The 25,024-nt window shown below is 29.6% G+C and overlaps 1 protein-coding gene across 1 annotated transcript in view; it reads left to right on the top strand.

Moving 5' to 3' along the window:
• kcc (solute carrier family 12 member kcc) overlaps positions 1–25,024 on the top strand; it is a 105,274-nt gene that overhangs the window by 69,078 nt on the left and 11,172 nt on the right. The window contains 3 exon segments of the mRNA XM_015324413.2: positions 18,225–18,322; positions 24,291–24,554; positions 24,830–25,015. Coding sequence (XP_015179899.1) covers positions 18,225–18,322; positions 24,291–24,554; positions 24,830–25,015 — 548 coding nt within the window.

Raw genomic sequence — 25,024 nt, forward strand, 5'->3', positions numbered from 1 at the left:
AGACTTCTAACACCCCCACCCCCCTCCCCCTCCCCCCACCTTGTCCTGTGTTTCTTTTTCTCTTTCTACTTGTTGTGTGTTGTGTTGTGAATGGAAAGAACTAGCTTTTAGTTTTTTTTAGTTTTTTATTTTTATTTTTCTATTTAATGACCCTTTTTTTTCTTTATGGGAGAATGGTTGTTGTATGTCTGTCTGGTTAATAATTTTGATGATTTTATTAATATAATTTATTGAATGATTTTATTTTACATGTAAATTGAACATTACACAAGTATACATGAATAAAATTAAATTTATATCTTATTGCATAGGTTAAACCTTAAACAAACTTAGAGGAGAGAAATCCCCTAATTGCAATCACCGAACCGAAGTTTGCATATTCTGAAATTAGATATTTTAGAGGTATAACCAACAAACCCCCCCCTCCCCCTCCCCACTCCACCCCCACTCCCTCCCTTTCCTGTCCGAAATCTGTCACGAGTGAAATTTAACCTGAAGCAAATTTATCAACAAGTACTTCAAAACAATTTCATTTCGTTTCAATCCTCTTCTAATACCAACCAATCAACTAACGACAAAATAATAATCAATTGTTAATTTAATAATTATTTTATTATTATTAATAATAAATATATTCATAAAGTAAAAGAAAATTATTAATGGATTAATGAAAAATCGAATTATATGTGATGATGCTGATGATGATTCATAATATAGAATTAATTAATGTTCGAATATATTTTGAGGTTAGGTTCATGTAGAAAAAAAAGAAAAAAAGAAAAGAAAATAAAGAAGACAGAAAAAATTGATGAGAAAGATTGTAAGAAGAAAAATCTTAGAAAATGGGAGATTGGGGTGACAGTTTAGTTGAGATTTTTTCGATAACTCGGCCTTTTCGATGGTCCTTTTTATATCCTAAGGAATCATAGTATTCCCTTGACTTCAGTAGTATACCCCCCACCACCACTACCACCACCACCACTCCCGGCCGACATATTCCTTGGAGATGAAATTTTTTTCCGAACAGTAGGAGTCTTCTTCTTCTCGAAACAACTCGAATAGACTGTCCTGATTTTTTTTTTCTTTCTTTCTTTCTTTTTTCTCAACTTCACGAGTATAATAACTTTCTAGATCTACGGATAACATATATATATAAAAATAAATAAAAGGGGAGGGGGAGGAAGAATGGCAAGATGGTGGTCGAGTAACATAAAGAAAGAATCTTAGACGTAGAATGCTCCTTTTCAAAAAGTTTCTTATTATGATGAAAAAAAAATAAAAAAATAAAAAAAAATAAAAAAGGAAGAAAGAAAAATACTAAATTGAAGGAAAAAAAAGAAAATGGTGGAAGATATTCGTTTAAAAAAAAAAAAAAAAGAAAAAAAGAACAAAAATGTTATTCGTACAAATTAGCGTAGTAAAAGATAAAATAGAAAATGCATTTCCACCATTTTTCTGTTTCTTTTTTTTTTTTTTTGTGAATTTTACTTAATGATCAACTTTTTTAAATGGTTAGTAGTAGTAGTCGTAGTAGTGGTGGTGGTAAATGGTAAGGTTGAAGGTGAAAATCATTAAGAAAAAAAATTAAAGAAAAATGTTGGAACAGATTTTCTTGAATAAATGAACACGTTGATAGAATTTCTAACGTCGTTGAAAAGTACGAGGATGAAAAAAAAAAAAAAGAGAAAAAAAAAGAGAAAAAAAGGTTATCGGATACTGATAATTAAAATGAAAGGAGTCAAAGAGAAAGAGACAGAAACGAATGAAGTGGAAAGAAGAGAGAAGGAGATCGAACTTTAAATTATAAATGTCAAGCTTTTAAAAATATTTTATAATCAAATTGAGTGTACATCCTATAGTTAACAAACACCAATTGAAAATATTTATACAACTTACAATTGTTTCTAATTATTCCACTGAATTTATTATATATAAATATGTTTTACAAATTTATTATAAATTTGTTATACTTTATATCTTCTTAATATATATATATAAATGACGTGTCACGTTGTTTGTTCGCAATGGACTCTTAAATTACTGAACCGATTTTAATCAAATTTTACACACTATATGTAGTTTCATCCAACTTGAAAGATAGGATAGTTTATATCTCAATTTATAATCGAATTATTTGTTTATTGCGAATTATTTATTGTGTATTGGACTGATTGTGAGCCACACCAACGCGTGACGAGGCACCCCTATTTTATTTTAAATATTTTTTACAAATTTATTAGAAATATTTTTGTCTTGTCATATTGTACAACCCTTATATAGGTCAGCCCTTAATAAATACATGGTCATCTTGACACGAAATAAATGAACATAAAAATATGAAACACATTAATAATTATATCCTTTTTTTATTTTATATTATTCATATATGAGTTACATTTATTATTCATTGATAAAAAATGAAAACAAATGTATTTCTCATGGTTACGTAAAAAAAAGAGAGAGAGGGTAGGAAAATGTACCTTTTTTTTTTCTTTTTTTTTTTTTTTTTTTTATTATTATTACCAATGGAAATTTTCTGGGACAAGAAATGGGGAAATAATTTGAAGAGCAAAGTTTCAACCAGGAAAGTTTGTGAAAATAAATGTAGTCGAGTTTCTCTATCTTTCTCTCTCTCTCTCTCTCTCTCTCTCTCTCTGTCTGTCTCTTTTTTACTCATTGGTAAGGGTAGTAGCATCGTAGCATCGGTTAGGGGGTTACAAAAGTAAAGTAAATTTTGGTTTAACATTCGAGAAAGAAAGTTCTCTTTTGGTTGTTGTAGTAGGAAAACTTTTGGTCTATGAGATTTAGTCCGATTTCGAATGAAATTAATTCGCTTATTAAGCACCTTTCACCCCTAACCCCCTACTCCCCCAATCATTCCTAACCAAACCCTTTTCCCGTGTCTGCATTCGACCGATTAAAAGTTTCGAATCTATCGAGTAATTCAAGAAATGTTTTTTTTTTTCTATATCATTGAATAATTGAACAAAGGAAAATGAAAAAATGAAATACATTTGATACGGCACTGAAGATGTCAATGGTACAAGAATATTATCATTTGAATTTGAATTATATGATAAAATGTAATTATTATCGATTATACAGAATATAACTTGCATTTATTAATTAAAATATATTACTCTCTCGTATTCTATGCTTACGACATGATGTTTAAGTTTATTTTTTTTTATTTTTTTTTTATAGAGATTTTTTAAATAAAATTCAAAAGTTAATTAATATTCGTTACAGTATAGAAAGTTAATTAAGTTCGTTTTATTATTAATAATAATAATACTCTACTATTTTAAATATTAAACTCTATTCCTAGATATGTATGTGTAATAATAGTAATATTAATATTCCTAGATAATTATATCCTGTTTAACTATAATAACTAGTACTAAATAAAGTACTTAAACACATAATAATATATCTAGTAATAAACTAGTAATAACTAGTGCGTTTAATTATAATATAATAAATTGAAAATACTCAACCATAAATTAAAAAAAAAAAAAAAATAAAAGAAAAGAAAAGAAATCTTTAAAAATATTTGCAAATTAATTAACAACAAATACACATTTACATTAACTTGTATATATCATTTATTCGACCATTATATCAAAGTGATGATATACAAACTAGGTTGAGGGGTTACTTGGTGTGTGATGAATGAAACAAAAAAAAAACAGAAAACAAACCCTAAAAAATATTTGACAATTCATTATTTTAAATACGCATTATCATACGTACCTTTTTTTTTATCATCATTATATCAAAACCAACACGAACTAGGTTGAAGAGGGTAGAATGTGTTGGCCAAGACATAAAATGAGAAAACAAAAATAAAAAATGGACCCCCACAAAAACAAGATAATCAATCAATATATCCCAGAACGCACATATGCTGCTTTTCATAATTAAAAAAAAAAAAAAAGAAAAAAAAATTAAAAAGAAAAGTATCAGTTGAATCAGTGATGCGACCTCTCATGGAGTATGGGGTGGTGGTGGTGGGTGGGGGGGGGGTGGTAGTTATGATGATGGTGGTGGTAGTAGTGGTGGTTTCGATCGGTCGGTCGGAAAATCGTCGGGCCGACTTTCGGCGCGACAAAGAAGGATAGGAGAGGGAGGAAAGGGGGTAGGTTTGGATATTGAGTGGGGGGATGTGCACGGGCGCGGCGCGGTACGACACGGAGCTCGGGATCTAGGGGGATGAAAAGGGGTTCTTGCTGCTGCTGCTGCTGCTGGCTGCTGCTGGCTGCTGCTGGCTGCTGCTGATGCTGTTGGAGTTAAGGGGTTGGTAGAAGACAGAGAAAGACAGACAGACAGAGAGTGAGTTAGAGAGAGAGAGAGAGGGATGGTTGGGAAGCTGCGAATCTGGTGGGAGAATTTCACTGGAGCAGGGATGAGAGAGGGAGTGGATGAAATCTCCACGTATATAGATATAAAGAGAGAGAGAGAGAGAGAGAAGGCGCAGGCGCGGGACGAGGGTTGAAACATCGGATGGGGGTTGCTCACTACGCCCGGGACCATCGTGGACTCGAACCGGATGATAGAAAGAGGAAGGGGTGGATAAGAGAAAATACTGGGATAAAAAAAGGAAAAAGAAGAAGAAGAAGTGTAAAAAAGGGGACGGGGTAGTAAAGGTAGTAGTAAGAAAAATAGAGAGGGGTGGGGGTGGGATGGATACATAGATGGGATACACTTACGACGAAGTCAGAAAATTAGAAAGAGTGAGAGAGAGAGAGTGAGTAGGTGAAAGAGAAGGACAGAGATACATTGGCGAACATTGGTGGGAGAGGAGGAGGTGGTGGTGCACGTAGAAGAGGAACCGAGAGAGAGAAAGAGGGTTTGGTGGTGGTGGTAGATACCAGCTACAGGGAGGAAAGCAGTGAACGAGAGAGGGAGAGGGAGAGGGTGTGTGCGCGCGCGTGTAGATCCAGAGTACCGTTGAGGGAGGCAAGGGAAGGGAAGGGAAGGGAGAGTGAGAAGAGAAGAGAGCCCTGGAAAAGCCGGGAGTGTTCCTCTCCGACGACCCCCATCAGTCGAGGTTTCCGCGAGGGAAAGCTACCCTCGTCGTTGTCGTTGTCGGTCCTCCTCGTTATCGTTGGTCGTCGTCGTCGTCGTCGTCGTCGTCGTGGTGCTTGTAGTAGTGGGTGGACGTTGTGTTGTATTTGACACGTCGTGGTGATTGTCGTACGTTCGTTTTCATCCGTCGTGTTCATCCGTCGTGTTCATCCGTTTGTACCTGTCCCTCGTGAGCACCAAATTTTTCTCCCGTACAACAAAAGTTACTAGCTAGTTTAGAACTATACACTTCCTCCGTAGGTTTTTTTTTCTACCCCCCGTGTGTGTGTGTGCGCGCGCGCACCTAACATCCTTTCGCGAGTGGGAAAATCTTCTTTCTCTCTCTCTCTCTCTCTCTCTCTTTCTATTTGTCACAATCGTGTCCGCAGCATCCGCGAGTACAAAGGTTCACCTCGTGGACCGAGATGCTCATCGAGTTCCAAATTCTCCAATAGGAATCTCACGCCTATATTAATCAACCTACTATTCCCTTTTGCCTCCCATTTACTACCCTCCTTTCCTTTTCCTTTGTGTATGCGTATACACGCATGTATATATATATATTTATATATATGTATATGTATGTATACCTATAAATGGATATTAGATTAGAGAGAGAGAGAAAGAAGACACGTAACTTACTCGTGATTGTTACTGCAACAGTGTTATCAAGATCATTGATTATTCGTGATTATTTAAAAAACAAAAAATAGGGGTAGTTTTGGTAATTGATAAATAAAGAAAAGAACGTTGAATTGAAAAAAAAAAAAACTCTCCCCGATTTATTGAAGGGGGAGGGTGGGGACGTTTATCGTTGTCAAAGTGAAGAAAAGAAATCAGCAAGAACAACAGAAACAATAGCAGCAACAGCAGCAGCAGCAAGATCGGCATCGGCAAAAGCAGTAAAACCACCCCACCCTATATCTCATCATCGTTCTCAAGAAGAGAAAAAAAAAATCCCCCAGGAGGAGGAAAAGTTAGCTACTCGGAAGCTGAGAGAGGGAGCCTCCTCGCGTTCCTCTTAAACTAAAGACCTCTTTCCCTTCCTCCCTCTCTTTCTCTCTCTCTCTCTCTCTCTCTTTCTGTTCCCTTTTCTTTCCCCCGCCAACTCCCTCTTTCGGGATATTGGGAGCCCGCGGGAGGAGGATCGAAGAAGAAGAAGAAGAAGAAGAAGAGGAGGAAGAGGACCCCTTGTTGAAAATCATGAGCGAGGGCACGCAGAAATCTCAGATCAACTCCTCCGTGCCCGATGGCTCGCCGGCTCGACTTGAAGCCGGTACGAAATTCCTATTTCCTTTTTTTTGTATTTGTTAATACATATTTATTAGCAATTTTTTATTTTCATTATTTATTGTTAGTATTTTTGTTTAATGGTAATTATCGTTGTTTCTTTGTTAGGAATTGTTCTTAGTTGTTAAAAGTATTATTTTAGGTGTAATTTGAATTTTACTATTTTATAGGACAAATTAATAACTAAAAGATTTATATATATATATACATATGGTTTATTAATATTTATTAATTAATTAAAATTTATTAATTATATTTTTATATGTATTAATAATATTATTAATTATTATATAAATATAAAAAATATAGCTTGTAAATTTTTGAGACACCCTATATTTGTAATTTTTCAATTACACCTATTTTTTATGTACATATATATATATATATTGCATTTCTTTATAATAATTTTTTGAAACAAAGATCAATTGATATAAACCAAAAAAAAAAAAAAAACTAGATCACCAACCAACCCATTTATAATATTTGATGTCTAAAAAAGAAAAAAAAGGTAAAAAAAAAAAAAGAAAGAAAAAAAATAGAAAAGAGGTATACTTTTATACTTTGTCATAGCATTCGAAGTTAAAAAGTAAAACGTGGATGTGTCGTCTAAAAACGATAGAGATGAAGAACAAGCACACAGAACAACAACAACAAGCAAACCCAACCAAACCAACCCCCCTTTTCAACGTTACACGTTATTAACGTCACTCGACGGTATAAACGTAGGTGCCCGTTGCTCTTGCTCTCTCTCTGTCTTTCTCTCTCTCTTTGATCATCGAAACATAAAACGACAGAGATAGAAAGAATGAGAGAGAAAGAGAGAAGAAAGAGAGAGAAAAAAGAGGGTGCAAGCAAAGGTCACAGTTCATCGGGCGCGATTTCAGCCGGAAACCTTTGGCCCGATCTCGGTTTTGCACACTTTTCTATTTTAATACTCCGTTTTAAACATATGCCATATTTTTCATTGCCAATCAACGATTCTTTTTTTTCTTTCTTTTTTTATTATTATTTGATCGATTAATTGTTGATCATAATTTTGTGTAGCCTATAACTTGTAAGGGTGGATGAGGGTGGGGTTTATTAAAGTATGTTGAAGTTTCGTTTGATTTAGGATACATTTTTGAAAATGACAAAAGTTTTATTTATATATATATATACAAAATTCCTAGGAATCCTATGATCATTTTAACAAGGTTTCTAGATTTTTTATATATAATATTTTTTACTTAGACAAAAAAAAATATAGATATATATTTACGTAGTACGTAGTAATTTACGTAGTACGTAGTAGTTTACGTAGTATGCAGTAATTTACGTAGTACGTAGTAATTTACGTAGTACGTAGTATTTTATATATATATATAATTAATTAATATTATATATAAAAAATAATATATATATATATTTTTTTTTCTATGTGAAAAATATGAATCGTAAAAAATCTAAAAACGTTGTTAAAATGGTCATAGGATTCATACTTCAATGGACTAAGAAATATATGAAAATGTTAATTGTAATTTCGTAGGAAAAAAAAAAATAAGAAAAAGTATAAATCATAGTAATAAATAATAAATGGTATGTTTTATCGATACAGTGAAAAATATTGGATTATCACATTTTTTCGAATTTATGTATCTACTTTTTCTCATATCTCGTTGCATCATGTGCATCATCTGCAGAGAAAAATCTTACTTTACCATACTTTACTTTGACTTTATTTTTATTTTTATTTTTATTTTTACTTTACTTTAGTCCCACTAGAAAATGATTTACAAATTCTCGTTATATATTCTTCTATCTATATGAGTGTATGTGTGTGTGTGTGTGTATGTGTGTGTAAATAGCCAACCATCTAACCATTTTCTCGATTGAAAATTTCTGCAATTCGCGAGAAACGCGAATGGGATATTATCGTATATATTTTTATTCATGTATTCGTAAATATCTATGAGAGTGGATTACAGTTACGGGAGGTTTTGGGTTTATTACATGTCGTCACAAATATTTTTCTCACAATTTTTTTTTATTTTTATTTTTATTTTTTTTTACGTTCCTCCTCTCCCTCCCAATGACACAATTTTACGTAGTAAAGTAGATAATAGTTTTTTCTTTACGAGAATGTACTAAAAAAAAAAAAAAAAAAACTATTCCAACTTTTATAACAATCGTAAGATGTAAATTAATTATTTCCTTTTTTTTATTTTTACATAGGATTATTATTAAATGGAAACAACAAGAAAAATTCTTTATCTTGTCGTATGAAAAATTTTAATTAAAATTTCATCTTTTTGACTTTTTTGGTTTTTCTTTTTTTTTTTTTGTTTTTTGTTCAGGATTAGAATAAGTTTTATCATTTTATTTTATAGTTGTGTCAAAGACAGTTTAAAGTATTTTTAATAGGATTATTAATAATCTTTTATAGCGTACGTTAAATATAATTATAATATATATATAATAATCTTTTTATATTATATATAAATTACGTGTCACATTGTTTGTCCGTAATGGATTCCTAAATTAGCGAACCGATTTTAATCAAATTTAGCACACTCTGTGTAGTTTCATCCAACTTGAAAGATAGGACAGTTTATATTATTTTATTAATCTCGAATTATTTGTTTTATTAACAAAAAGTCATAATTGTCTCTTTTAGTTCAATAAGATTCTAACAGATAGCGGTATTAAGGTAATTCGTTAACTTAAAGACTTGTGAAGAGTACGATAATCCGGGGGGAATGATAATTAAAAATAAAACGAATCAATGATATTGTTTTCCTTTTTAATCCTTATAATGAAGCTATTATTTTCACCCTAGGGATTTTAAACAATGAAAAAAAGATTCGTGTCGAGAACACACTGAGACTCAAATCAGAATGATTTTCTGTGATTTGAAAAGCTCTTCAAAATGCAAAGTAACCTGAAGAAACGATGAAATAATAAAACGACAAAGAGATATACGCTTGACGCCAATGACTTTTTTTTTTTTTTCTTTTTCTCTTTTCCATTTTTTTCGTTTTCTTTTTTCCTTGCTACTTCTTATTCTTCTTCACTGTATCTCGAGACCGCTAAAATTAGCGCTTTAAAAGGGGACGGGACGGGGGTGATTCGTGAGAGTGGCAATTTACCAACAGCGTTAAAGTATTTCAATGCTACACCGGGGCTTTTATCTTTTTCTTATTTTTTTTTTTTTTTTTCAACGTTTATTTAAACCACTTTTGCGGCTTTCGATGAAGAAGAAGAATCAACATATTATATAGAAAAGATCTTTTGAAAAAATACATTCAATGTTTATTTATTCTTCAATTATAAATGATAAATCATAATACCAAAATTTATAGGTAATTTTAATAGATTGTTTTGTTAACAACGTTTTTAGATTTTTTTTTTGCTCACAATTTTTTAAGATTAATAATATCTTTCATCTAAAAAAAAAAAAAAAAAAATATGTTTAAGTACTGTATTTCAAATTTCTTTCTATCAAAAGTATTATATCAAAATCAAAGAGTTAATTTTTAAATATTTTAATAAACGTACTATACTAATTTTTAAATAATAATTTGTTCACATTTATTTCCTTTAAATAAAAAAAGAAACTTTAATAGAAAATTTCTAGGAATCCTATGATCATTTTAACAACGTTTTTAGATTTATTGCAATTAATATTTTTCACTTAAAAAAATATATATATATATTTACGTAGTAAGTAGTACGTAGTAATTTACGTAGTACGTAGTACGTAGTATTTCATATATTATATATATATATATATATTGTTAACTATTTCAGAAATGTATCCCTAATCAAAGTTAATTTTTAAACACTTTTAATAAACATATTATACTAATTTTTAAATAACAATTATTAATTTGTTTTCCTTTAACTAAAAAGACTAAGAAAGTATTGGTCATCTCTGGAGGAGGCTTACTTATAAGTATTTACTAAACATCTAAATAATCAAGGTCTAACCATATTATTTTTATTGTTTTTTTCTTTTTTTTCAAAATGCACTAAAATTACTAAAATAAACTTAAAATTGCAAATAATTTTGCATGCAATGCAATTTGTGCTATCGATATTGAAATTGTACTACGAATAAGTAAGAAATAAAAGAGCTTTCTTATTCTTATTTTTATTAACTAAAAAAGACAAACTATATTACAATTATTTACTAGAAAGAACTTTAAAGATAATTAAAATTCAATAATATAATAATAATAAAAAAAAAAATTAAAAAAATGTATCTGAACAATGGAAAAAGCAAATCTTTCGAATGGCAAAGTTCAATTCACCTTTCCACGCGATTTCATTTTAGCTTTTATGAAAGGGAAGGAATTCGAATGAAAGTAGTGGATGGGAATGAAAGGGGGTGAAGAGGGAAGTGGAAAGTTAGCTAACAGGGTTCTCTCTTGTGCGTTCAAATTAATGCACTCTCTCTCTCTCTCTCTCTCGTTGAATTCTCGTTGAAGGAGCAAATGATGATGATTGCACTTCGATGCATCCATTGGTATGTGTATATGGGACAAAATGGTTTGATAAACATTATTTTTCTCTTTCTATATATATATATATATGTATATATGTATTGAGTACGATTTGGTGACATAACGAGAAACGTTTATAAAAGTTTCCATTGCGTATGGGTGTCAATGAAATACACCAAGTACTTGCCTTTTATTAAAACGATATCGTATTTTTATTTTTTCTTTTTTTTCTTTTTTTGCTTCGAATTGCATTAGAAATAAAACGAATACATATATATATATATATATATATATATATATATATATATATATATATATATGTACAGACACATATTCATGCATACATGTATTCTCTTTCTGTGTCTCTTGTTCTATAAAATACGCATATTAAATTCTCTTGTAAATTTTTCATCGTAGAAATGAAATTGTTTTTCACATTTTTTACACGTACACGTTGAACTTTTGATAATAATTTTCATTTTATCACACTATCACACAATTACACATATTTTGATAAGTTTTTTTATAATAATGCATTAATTTATAATTAATATATTATATTTTCATTTACAGTTTGTTAATTGATTAATGAATTTGATTTTATATAATCATTTGATATCAAAATTATAAAATTACTTTATTATTGACTCATACAGTAACATCTGACATATTGTTTAACACGTTCGTCACCATGGCAACGTATACCGGAAACGGGCATGCTTCTCCGGGGGCCCTGTCACCGTATACGGTGACGCTCTTCTTGTTGAAGTTGAACAAAATTATTTTCGGTAAATAAAAGATAGTTTTATATTTGATTATTTTCAATTAATAAAAGATAGTTTTATATTTTATTGCGATTATAAATTGAAATATAAACTATCCTATCTTTTAAGTTGGATGAAACTGCACACGGTGTGCAAAATTTTATTCAAATCGGTTTAGTACTTTAAAAGTCCATTGCGGACAAACAAATTTTTTTTTTTTATATATATATATATTAAGATATGAAGATTATTTTCGATAAATAAAATATAATAGTATAATATAACCATAATACTCGGGTTACATTGTCGATATTTCAACTTATCGCTTCTTCACATTACGGTGCGCAGACAGTCAAATTTTGGGCCTGGCGAGAAACTCAAAATGAAACAGGCTGGACGACGAACGTGTTAACTTTTTCATTTTTATTTGTTAATCCTTCATTCATACTCTTTTCATTCTAATTCATTCATACTTTATTTACAACATTAAATGAGATATATATAAATAATTGTTTTTTAATGTAATCATCAAATAAACAGAGTAAAATTTAAAAAAAAAAAACAAAAAACAAAAGAAACAGCTGATGTGATCTGATCATCACATTTTCATAATCTCAAATAAAACGTTCGAGTTATTCGTTAACGTATAGAAAAATCATTTCAATGTAAATAAAAGTAGTGTTATCCATAAGAAAAAGAAATTCGATCTATTTTGATACATCAGATGATGGTGAGCAGAGGAAGAGGAAACGAGGTGGGGGTGGGGGGTGGAAGCGGGGGTGGGGGGTAGAAAAGAGAGGATATAAAATTAATCGTAAAATGACGCACATAGAGAATTTCTGCGTAATATAAAAGCAATCCTATATTATCTGTCTCTCTTTCTCTCTCTCTCTCTCGTATTCGGTTTCTTAATATTTTCCAAAGGTGTGTGTGTGTGTGTGTATGTGTGTTTATTTCAGTTTGACCTATAACTAACGTAGTCTCAATGACGATACGTGTTTCGGGATCGATGGTCGATCTGTAATTCGAGCTATTTTCGATAAAATGTAAACAAATAGTATAAAAGAAGATGAAAAATCAAAAAAAAAAAAGCTATGAAAAGAAATACGAGAAAATATACAGGGTGATTCACAAACTGAGAGATAGAAAAAAGTAAAAGTAAAAAAAAATATACGAACGATGAGAGAAACAAAAAAAAAGTTAGAGAGAGAGAGAGAGAAAAAAAAGGTTGAGATAGAAAAAGGAAAATTAGAGGTAAAAAAAAAAAAAGAAAAAAAGATGGGTTAGGGGTTGTTATTAAGTCGGTGTGTTAAGAGAAAGACACACGACCACTTTAGTGGCCTGGGTTAAATTGTTCTTGCGTTTTTTTTTTCTTTTTTTTTTTCATAGTATGCGTTGGTGACACATAGTCCTCGGCTTAAGTAGTTTTTATCGTGAAGGTCAACTTAATCTACAGGGTGGTCTTAATTCAACAACGAGTACACTTTCATAATCGTCGATATAAAATATATATATAAATGTGTGTGTGTGTGTGTGTTGAAGAAAAAGGTAGATAAATAAATTGAGGAAAATTAAAGTTTGGCAAACTCTGAAATTGGAAGACGTGACGAGTTGGATGAAAAAGGTGCTGATGGTTGGAGGAATAAAAATAAAATGGGAATGAACGAATTATTTGCAACATTTTTAAATTACATTACACGTGTGTACATCATTCAGAAAGTTATTATCGTATACGTTTTATTTGTTATCATTATTTATGATAAATATGATACAGAAAACGTGTGTGTATCTGTGTTTCTTGAAAAAGTTACACGTTTCAAATTACATTATAACGTAAGCCATAAATTTTTATCGTAATATGTGCCCATAATTATATTATGAAGGTTGTCTAACAATATAAATTATATATTTAAATAACAAACACCTATCTAAGGATTTTATATTAAATTAATTGCATTATAAATAAAATATAATAAAATTATATAATAAATTAGGGGTGCCCCGCCACACGTTGCTGTAGCTCACAATCAGTCCGACTTTTTGTTAATAAACAAATAATTCGATTATAAATTGAGATATAAACTATCTTATCTTTCAAGTTAGATAAAACTGCATACAGTGTGTAAAATTTGATTAAAATCGGTTCAGTAGTTTAAGAGTCCATTGCGCACAAACAACGTGACACGTCATTTATATACATTAGGAGATATAATTTGTATTATATTTATATTTATATAATTAAATGATATAATAATAAAATAATGTGTGATATAAAATAGCTAATAAACTCATTTTATTTTTACATTTTGATTTACAATTAGACAATTTTCATAATTATGAGCCGATAATACTTGTTTTATTGTTATTAATAATAATAATAATTATTATTATTACATTTCAAAGTTTAAACGATACATTTTTATATTTTATCTGATATTATTTGTGTTCTTCTTTCAATAATTCTGACACTGATTTATCTTATTTTCGTTTGATAAGTTGAAAGTCTGGTAGAAGCATGAAAAAAAAGAGAAAAAAAAGAAAAGAAAGAAAGAAGAAGAAGAAGAAGAAAAAGGAAAGAAAAAGAGACATATGGACGTTCTTATCGACAGGTACTGATAAAGACAACCGTGTAACAACCATAGTTTCGAAACATTGACAAGCCAAGACTAAAAGGATGTTATTGGAGAGAAAGACTATAAACTAAACTAGACACATATTTATTACAACGTTGGTAAAAGTATACCCGATAGTTAACGTCGATCAATGAAAAAATAGAAAAATATTAAAAAAAGAAAAAAGTAAAAAAATAACAGATCGTTTGCAAAATTATATAAGAATAACCAATAATTATCTACAACACAAATAACCTGGCCAATTAAAACGAAAGGTTTATTATAACTTCGAAAGAAAAAAAAATACAAGAAAAATTTGATATTCTCATAGCAATTAAAACTATAAGTTAATAAATTGAAAAATATTAATAATAATTGTATTTTTTTGTAATTGACGTTATTATTGGATAATAAAAAAATTTCATTAATTATTTATAAAAATATAAAGTTTTGTACAATGGATAAAAACATATTTTAAACGTTATTGATAATATTTCTTATTTATAAATGATATTGAATTTTTATTATTTATATTTATATTTAATTTAGATTTAATTTAGAAGTATATGTTATTTAATTTTTAATTTATTTTTTATATTTCTATTTTTATATTTAATATTTAAAACCTCGTTTGTGTGTTTGATATTTTATAATATATATGTGTTTATTATAAATTTTGATTATTAAAAACATATAATAATTAATAAGTAATTAACTTTTAAATTAATTGGATGTATCCCAAATTGTTACAAAATCAAACCCAACTTAAATATAAAAAAAAAAAGACAAAGAATTAATTAATGAATAAAATCAAAAACAAAACAACAAGGAGATGAACCAAAAAGTTTCTGTAATTTTCAAAAAAAAAACAATCACCACTATACAGTTTCAAATAAAAATTTCACTAAAATCAAAACACACGAACTTCTGATACAACTTAAAAAAAAAAAAAAAGAAAAAGAAGAAATGTAGTTTAGTAAAAAAAAAAAAAAAAAAATGTCAATATTAAGGTGCGAATAAGTCGCGGTTTGTTTCGTTGGCATGGACGGTTGACCCGAGATAAGAGGCTGTCACTCACCGGGTGTGCGCTTAAACGAGATTAGGACAAGGGCAAGCGGAGGGTTAAGTAGTTTCCATTGTAAGGATGCTTCGTGCAATGTGACGACGTTATATTTTTTTTTTTTTTTTACTTTCTTTTTCTTCTTCTTCTTCTACTTCTTTTACTTTTCTTTCTCTCTGAGGTGAGTGAGTGAGTGAGTGAGTGAGTGAGTATACAAGACGAGAAAGAGAAAGAGAAAGAGATAGAAGAATATACAGGTAACACTGTTACTATAGTTAGAATGTAATACTAAACTTAGTATTATACATATATATGTGTATATATATGTATATGTTATATGAACTTATGTAAAGGAATAAAAATGCACCTTGTTTGTGGTTTCTTATCTTTAAGACGCAAATTGTTTTTTTTTTTTTTATTATTATTATTATATTATTAACACAATTGTTATTAATATAATAAATATTATATTAATTTTATTATAGTTTAATTTATTAATTAAATTATTTGTTTATTATATTTTATTATATTGGGATCTCTTGAAGGAGGGGCGTGGCGTAGTAGCAATTCGACTTATCTACTGTAATTTTGAATTAAGCCACCAGATAGCGTATTCAAGTGCTAGAAATTCCAAAATATTGTTTAATATATTTCAATTTATTAATTAATATTATATTTCATGAATATATATTTTATATAATATTAATATAACTATTCATTGATTATTATAATAAATATCATTTTGTTATTATATATTAGTACAATATTTATATTATTATTTTATTATATAATATATTAACTAGTAACTAAACTATTATATAATAATTAATATATAAATTAACAGATTTGTTTTATTTCATTTTTATTTTTGGTTGTGTTCATTCATCCCTACTACCCTCTTTTTATTTTCATCCCCCTGACCCTTTTCTTATTTTCTTTTTTTTATTTCATTTTTACGTAGTCACACAGTAAACGTTCGTCCAATTAGGGCTCGTAAAAAAGGGAAAAGGGGTATTTGATCGTGATTGTTAAAGAGGGCAGTTTCCATTTTGGAAGTTTCCACACACAAGAGGAAAGAAACGTCGTGGACGATTTGTCATGATTAACGTTGACCTAATAAACCTAATCGTGATCGACGTTAAATTACGGACAAATTATACTTCCTTGGTAGTAAGGGTATAAGAAGAAGAAGAAAAAAAATTAAATTTTAATGAAAGAGGAAAAAGGACAAGAAAAAGGAAAGATGGGTTGAGAGTAAAGAAATGGGAGAGGGATGGTTTGGATATTAATGGCGTTCAATTTGTTCACTCGAATGGAAATTTTTCCATAGATTATGCATATACATACATATATGTCTAGAAATGTGTCGACTTTACATCTTTATTGATAGTTAAAATAAAGATAATAAGATAATCTATAATCTTATTGTAAAAATATGTATTATGAGATTAGAACGCGTAATACTCTTTTATGTTGGTAACTTAAAATACTAAATACGGATTAGGATCAATGATTTATTTGTTGATTAATAAATGATTTTTGAAATCTTAATACATATGTAAATTATGTGTCACGTTTGTTTGTCCGCAATGGAGTCCTAAACTACTGAACCGATTTTAATCAAATTTTACACATTGTGTGCAGTTTCATTCAATTTAAAAGATACAATAGTTTATATCTCAATTTATAATCGAATTATTTGTTTATTAATTAATTAGAGTCATGATTTGTCTCTGTTGTTAGTTCGATAAGATTTAGATACCAGATAACAATGTTAATCTAATTAAAGCTACGATTATGTAATAGGTTATGTGTCGTAAAAGAAAATATGAAAGAAACTGTAATAAAATTGAACTAAATTGTTAATAAAAATTATTAAACATTTGGGAATAATAATAATAATAATAAAAAAAAAAAACGAATAAAATTACTCAATTTCTTTGACATAAAAATATCGGAAAAATTCAGTTATGACCAACACACAGTTTGAAGATAAAAAATTATGTGTCGTAAACGAAAATATGGAAGGAATTGTAATAAAATTGAACTAAATTGTTCATAAAAATTATTAAACATTTGGGAATAATAATAAAAAAAATAAAATAAAATTACTCAATTTCTTTGACATAAAAATATCTGAAAAATTCAGTTATGACCAACACAGTTTAATAAAAAAAAAAAAAAAAAAATAGGAAAACTAGAAACTACAACGAACTGAAATTGCGAAAGAAAATAATAAAAAAAAAAAAAATAAAAAAAAAGAAAATGGAAAAATGGTCAAACTGAAAGTACTTTAGTTGTCCAAAGTATTTTTTTTTCTTTTTTCGTTTGTTCCATTTCTAGTTTTTTTTTTTTTTTTTTTTTTTTAAATACTTCGTCGAGTGCGAACGAACCAACTGAAACCCTCTGTCCGCCTGAGGCCCCTATCAAGAATGGACGAAGTGAAAATACAGTTGTCCAAAAACGGATAGGGATAAAGATAGGGATTAGGGAAGGAGGTAGGGATGGGTTGAGATGAGATGAGGTGAGGGGATGAAGGAAGTGCCGACGAAAGTTCTTTCCTTCGCGAAAAGTGACTAAACTGGGGGAATATGTGCCAGTTGGATAAACGCCAGATGTAGAACGGAAATTGTATCAAAAGTTATCCAACGACGACGACGACGACGACGACGACAGACTTATCCACCATCTTTTTATCTTTTTTTATTTTTTTTTTTTATCTTACTATCATAAATTTATTTTACTTTCTTCCCTTATTTTTCTCCCTTCTTCTTCTTCTTCTTCTTGTTTTAAACTGAAAGATCAAATTTGTTAAAAAAAAAGTAATTTTGTCAATGTTTCTGCGTGATACAATTTTTTTATACACTTTTACTATGACCTTGATCAAAATTATTATTAATTTTTATATATAATTAAACAAACGCGTGTGTGTGTGTTTTTGTTTTTCTAGGTGATGGAGGGGGCGTCGGAGGGGATGGTGATCCCATCGTGGGTGGTGGAAATTCTGAGAAAAAATCGGGCTACGAGACAAATCTCTACCTGTACAACGTAAGTCATTGAAACAATTGTTTTTTTTTTTTTTATTTACTAATCAATTTTCATTCTTTTGATATTTTAATCTGAGAAACATCTTTTAAGATAAACAAATAATAATAATAATAATAATAATAATAATAGGAATTAAAAATAGAAATATTTCATTATTTCTTCTCGAGAGTAGTTTTTATATTTTTTGCATTGATTATTTCTAACCTAAAAAGATTAATTTGCATTCTTTTTGAATATAATTAGATCTAATTTACTATGAAAATTTTATTCAGAATAATATTATTAAATATCAATAAAAATTCTGAATAATGATTAACCTAATAAAAAAAAAAAAAAGATCGATACATAAATATATATATATATATATATATATAATTATTATTAATAAATTCAAGAAATATAAATATTAATATTTGTTTTTCATATTTCATTTAATTACAAAATTGATATTATTATATATAATTATATATTAAAACAGCTGTTAGCATAACAGTTGCTAGTCTCGTGGAAGGAAAACTAGTTTGTAGTGGTCCCCAGGGTGGGTGGGTCCCAATCACCACGACACACCTTGTCCTCAGGTTGCAGATAGTGGAAGGGCCTCTTAGTTTTGTATAGGGATGGAGATTACCTGCAAATAAATTGAATAAGCAGTCGCGGACAGTCGATTTGGAATTGGCCCTCATGTTTGGGGATTGGGCGTAGGTCTGATTACTTCACACCGTAAAACGACTTTATCGAGCATCAATAAATACTCCCATGGATTCTACTAGGTGTGTTAGTATAACAGTTGCTAGTCTCGTGGAAAGAAAACTAGTTTGTAGTGGTCCCCAGGGTGGGTGGGTCCCAGTCACCACGACACACCTTGTCCTCAGGTTGCGGATAGAGGAAGGGCCTCTTAGTTTTGCATAGGGACAGAGTTTAGTTGCGAATAAATTGAATAAGCATTGGCCCTCATGTTTGGGGGTTGGTCGTAGGTCTGATTACTTCACACCGTAAAACGACTTTATCACGAAACAGTGAAAACCACCATGGATTCCAATGACGGGATTTGGTATTTGTGGCAATGAACTTTCGAATTCCTTAATTCCAATTAATAATAATAATAATAATAATAATATATTGAAACCACATTAAACTGTTAATTAGATTTAAATTAATACGAGTGGTTAATAAGAGTTATTCTAATTAATGATTAGTATTTCAAAACTAAATAAAAAAAAGAAAAAAATGGAGATATAAATAGAAAAATGTAAGAATTATAATGAGCATAAATCTTTCATCTATATACACGTGTACAAAAATTTCCAAATTATTTGAAACTTTTGATTCAAAATGAACTTCACGAGAGATGAATTAGTGAAAAGAACTTAACAACTTGTAAAATAAAAGAACAGAAAGACAACAACAACAAAAAATGGGTTCAGTCTTTGGAACGTGCTTGTTTCCTGGTTGTTAATTAATAGAATATATTATCCTAGACTTCTTTTTATTCATTCTTTTTCTGTTCTTGTTCTTGTTCTTTTTTTACATCGTCTAAAGTCGGCCTGAATTCGACCTCGATTTGTAGATATCCAATTATTCGCTTTACTTCTTTTCCGATTAACGTGATAAAAAGAAACGAAAGAAGAGAAATAAAGGTGAAGAAGGAGGTAGATGAGAAAGTGATGGAAAAGGAGGAGGAGGAGGAGGAGGAGGAGGAGGAGGAGGAGAGTGAAGAAGAAGAAGAAGGGGTAGGGGACGATCAAGATGTCGATAAGATCGACGACTTTGACTTTTTCTTCGACACCCAAGGGAGTTTTATTGCTAAGCTTTATTTATTTTCTTCTTTTTCTTCTTCTTGTTCTACTTGTATTACTTGTTTCTTTTTAATCTATTTTGTTTTTTCTTTTTAAAATCTTTCTTTTTCCCTTACTTTCCACGAGCAACAACAACAACAACAACAGCAATGTCTGTCGTTACAAAAACAGAAACTCATTTATAAGAAAAATAATTTTATAAATAAAACCACGAGTTTTACAGTTTGCTACAATTAAAAGAAAAAAAAAAAAAAAAAAAAGAGAACATTTTTGTTAATTATTATATTTATTATAATTAATTATATTTGTTAAATATTAAATTATTATATTTAATTAATAAAATTATAAAATATTATAAAAATTATTATATTTATAATGAATACATTAAATAATTATTAAATAGTATATTAAATATTATAGAACATTTTTATTAATATTATTATATATACATATATAATATTAAATAAAATAAATTTATTGTATATGTGTGTGTGTGTTCATTCGATTATACGTTTAATTTAACAAGCAAGTATATGTATATATATATTATTACATTTATATTTAGAAAATAATATATGTGGGTTAGGGAAGTCATTAAGACGACCCTTCGAGTACCTTCTGTCAGAGATTGACGTCACTGAAAGTAACTGAAATGTTCGCTACGTTCGTGAAAAATCTTCTTCGCCTTGACTTTAATTTTTGCAAACGTTCGCTTCAATGCCGCTGATCGAACCCTTCTTTCCCTTTCTCCTCTTCTTCTTCGTTTGTTTCGCGTAAATAAGGTCGACCACTTCTTTTTCTTTTTTTTTTTTTTTTTTGCAAAGTACAACATTATTTTGTAGACACCCCCCTCTACATTGCTATCCCTAACAAGAGGTCTCACACATTCTCCTTTTTTTTTTAAATAAAAAAATAATTTATCATCTAAAAAATTAATTGTTTCGTATTAGATGGTTCAGATGAAGACAATGAAGACAATGTTTGCTTCGAGATTAAACCTAAACCTTTGAAAAGATCATAAATAAGTGAATTTGATAGATTTAACCTCTCATCGATCTCATGTGTTACTATTTGTTAGTTTGCATCAATTAATGCCATTATATTGTGTCAGCATAAAACGAAACGACTTTTGCGAACCATCTAATATTATTTAATAAAACAGTATTATTTTTATAAAAAAAAAAGAAAAAAAAAAGAAATGTGTTAGGGTTAACAAACGACAATACGAGAAAATGAAGCAATTATTTATACGTGGGTGGGAGACTTTAATGCTGGAATAAGAAACGAATGCAAAATTATTTTCGTTGAAGTAACTGAAACGACAAAATGAAATTTGAAAAGAAAAATTTCAATAAACTCGTTCAACAAAATAATAAATAAAGATCAATTGTCTTCTATAATCTACACAATAATATATTTTTCTTTGAAATAAAATATCAACGATATAAAAAAAAAACAAATAGAAAAAAGATAGATTCGTTAATCGGTGAGATTGTTAAAAAAAAAAAAAAGAAAAAAAATGTTGAAGAGTTGACAAATAATCGCGATAAAAATGTAACTACAAAAACTTATTCTTCTTCTATTTTTCAACTATTTTCTTCTCTCTCTTTTTTTTTTGTTTTTTTTTTTTGTTAATTCTCTTATTTATCTCTAATCCCTCTCTCGCGTGTCATGTCTTTCTAATTTCTTTAGACGAGCTTATCCGGCGGCTGGCTAGCTGGCTGGCTGGTTGGCTGGCTGGTTGGCTGGTTGGCTGGTTGGCTGGCTCATGATCCGTGATCCGTGTAGAAATGTGTCTGTGTTTTCCTGCCTCGTGGCCAAACCGATTTCAACGAGATACTTCTAAAGGGTTTCCTCTTTTACCACCCACCGAAACTCCCCTTTCCTTCTCACCCCCTTTTCCTAGCTTATCGTAGGCAAAACTACTTCTCTACTAAAACACGTGTGCTACCTCGGGTGGTGGTGTATATACATGCTGTTAGTTACGATCAAATTTACGAGTGCGATAATAATCCTTTGGAAGACGAGACGAGTTAGAAAGAGGGGGTGAGAAAAGGGATGGGACAGGTAGAAGGGTTTTAAAAGATAACAGATACGGAATGATTGAAGGTAACAACAAAAATCATTCTCAATTTATTTTGATAAATATATATATATATATATATATATATATATATATATATATATGTGAACTAGGAATGCTCCGGCATGCGTTGCTGTGGCTCTCACAATCAGTCCGATACACACGCATAATAAATAATTCGATTATAAATTGAGATATAAACTATCCTATCTTTCAAGTTGGATGAAACTGCACAGAAGATGCAAAATTTGATTAAAATCAATTCAGTAGTTTAAAAGTCCATTACGGACAAACAACGTGACACGTATATATGAAGATAATACGAGGGTCTGTAAATGTTGCCGTTTCTGGCGCGAAATCGCACAAAGTTGCTGTTACCCAGCGTCAAAAGTCGTGCGGAGTGTAAAGGGTTAAGATTCTTTGAAAAATGATATCGTGTTTTTTATTCTTTATTTTCAATGATAAATAATAAAAAAAAGAAATACGATTTTTATTAATTATTATTTGATAATAATTATTGATTTTTGATATTTTTGATATTTTCAAAGTAAAACGTATTAAAGTGTTCTGTTTAACGTGTTCTAACGTATGAGTAATTGAGAACCCTTTGGATGGGCATGCATATATGATACCTATATAATACATATATATATATATATATATATATAAGGGCCAGGTTTTATTAGGTGGTACATCGTGCATAAACGTTTCTTATTCTATCCCTTGATGTCATTATATACATAATGAAAGCTTTCAAAGTAACCAAACGAGGGTTAAGTGGTCTGCTCGAGAGACTACTACCAACACATTTATATATATACGTCCATCTTTTGCCCATATGTGTCCATTTTCCTTTTGACCTATCATCGAACGAGAACAACGATCGTTATTCGATAATTATTAAACCCTTTTTTAACTTAAAGAATACAACATTTTATTTAATAATAAAACATTTTTTGTTTTTTTTAATTAAAATTTCATTCCAAGATTCGAATCCTTTTTTACTTTTTTTTTTTTTAAATAACAAACAAAATAATATGCAAATAATTATAAATAAAATAAAATAAAATAAAATAAATTGAATAACAAAAGAAAAAAAGAAGAAAAAAAATTAGAATAAAATTCTTCACACGTATTTTACACATCACCCCCCGCCCCCCGCCCGCCCCCCTCTCTGTGTTGTTATCACATATTAGATAAAAATGACAATCGAGTTTAACCGGCCAAATTTCTTTGTCAATAAATTTCATTCCCATTGAAAATCGTTCAAATCATTTCGTCGCGTTCACTGTAAAGGAGAGGAAGAGGAGAGGGGTTGCTGTTGCTCGTCGCAGCGTGAACTCCCCTGTCGATCTGATTTACCTCAACGAGCATTTTCCGGTTGATGCACACCCACACCAAAATCCGAGAGTATCTTAAATGATATACTACTTTTTATTTATTTATTTTACGTGAAAAAGATAATAGATAAAATTTAACTAGAAAATGTTCATCAAAGTTTATCAACGTAAACACCTAATGGCAATCACCTTTTTTTTTTTAATTTGTTCAAAACGTTCGGGGTTGCAATTTCATATGGGATGATTATGAAGTGGAATTTTTGATATACTTTAATTGAAATAATTAGAAAAATATTGTAAATAATTGGTGGTATATTTGTATATCGAATTTTTAATTTTATTTGGGATTGCAACTGCATATGGGGTAATTGTCAAGTGACAAAGTTGAACAAACCCTGATTTAAATAATTAGAAAAATATTGTAAAAAATTAGTGTATTGAATGTTTAATTCCACATAGGGTTGCAATTCCATATGGGTTAGGTAGTTGCTAAGTGAAGAAAAGTTGAACAAACCCTGATTGAAATTATTACAAAAATATTATACAAAATTAGTGTTATATTTATATATTAAATTTGTAATTCCATATGGTTGCAATTGCAACTCCTTATGGGATATTTGCTAAGTAAAAAAAAATGAAAAAAACTCTGATTTAATTTTCTTTTTTCTTTGTCTATGACAACAGATCCAATTTTCAACAGTTCAAATAAATGTTAAATTGACGAATTTCATTTTGATTTGATTTAACAGGAAGAGATGGAAGATCGACCCCGGATATCGACATTACTCAGCAGTTTGGCAAATTACAGCAATACAATTCCAGCTGCGACCGATCCTGACAGCAAACCAGCGCCAGCTGCAGGTGGCGGGGCTCGTATGGGCACCCTAATAGGCGTATTTCTTCCCTGTATACAAAATATATTTGGTGTTATTCTTTTTATTCGTTTGACGTGGGTCGTCGGTACTGCCGGTGCTATTCAATGTTTTTTCATCGTTTTATGCTGCTGTTGTGTCGTAAGTTCATCAACTTAATAATTATTATTAAGTAATTATTATTATTTCAAATAATCAAACAAAATTACTATCATGTATTAACATTTTTAACAATTTTCGATTTTATCTCAATTGGATTGGCAACAAAAAATTATTGCTGATTTTAAAAAGCCAATAACTTAGTTGCTCTAATCCAATTAATTTATGATTAAATTTCATACAAGAAAAATATATATATATATATATACACACACACATTAACTGTATATTAATAGAAATTACGTTAACAATTTTAGACAATGTTAACGGCAATTAGTATGAGTGCAATTGCAACAAACGGTGTTGTACCAGCCGGTGGGTCATACTTCATGATATCAAGAAGTTTAGGTCCGGAATTTGGTGGTGCCGTTGGTATGTTGTTTTACACCGGTACCACTTTAGCAGCAGCCATGTATATTATCGGTGCTGTTGAAATAGTTTTGGTAAATATC

The sequence above is a fragment of the Polistes dominula genome, unplaced genomic scaffold (assembly GCF_049000335.1).
Source record: "Polistes dominula isolate Pdom_NZ unplaced genomic scaffold, Pdom_raw_medaka contig_15, whole genome shotgun sequence".
Taxonomy (NCBI): domain Eukaryota; kingdom Metazoa; phylum Arthropoda; class Insecta; order Hymenoptera; family Vespidae; genus Polistes; species Polistes dominula.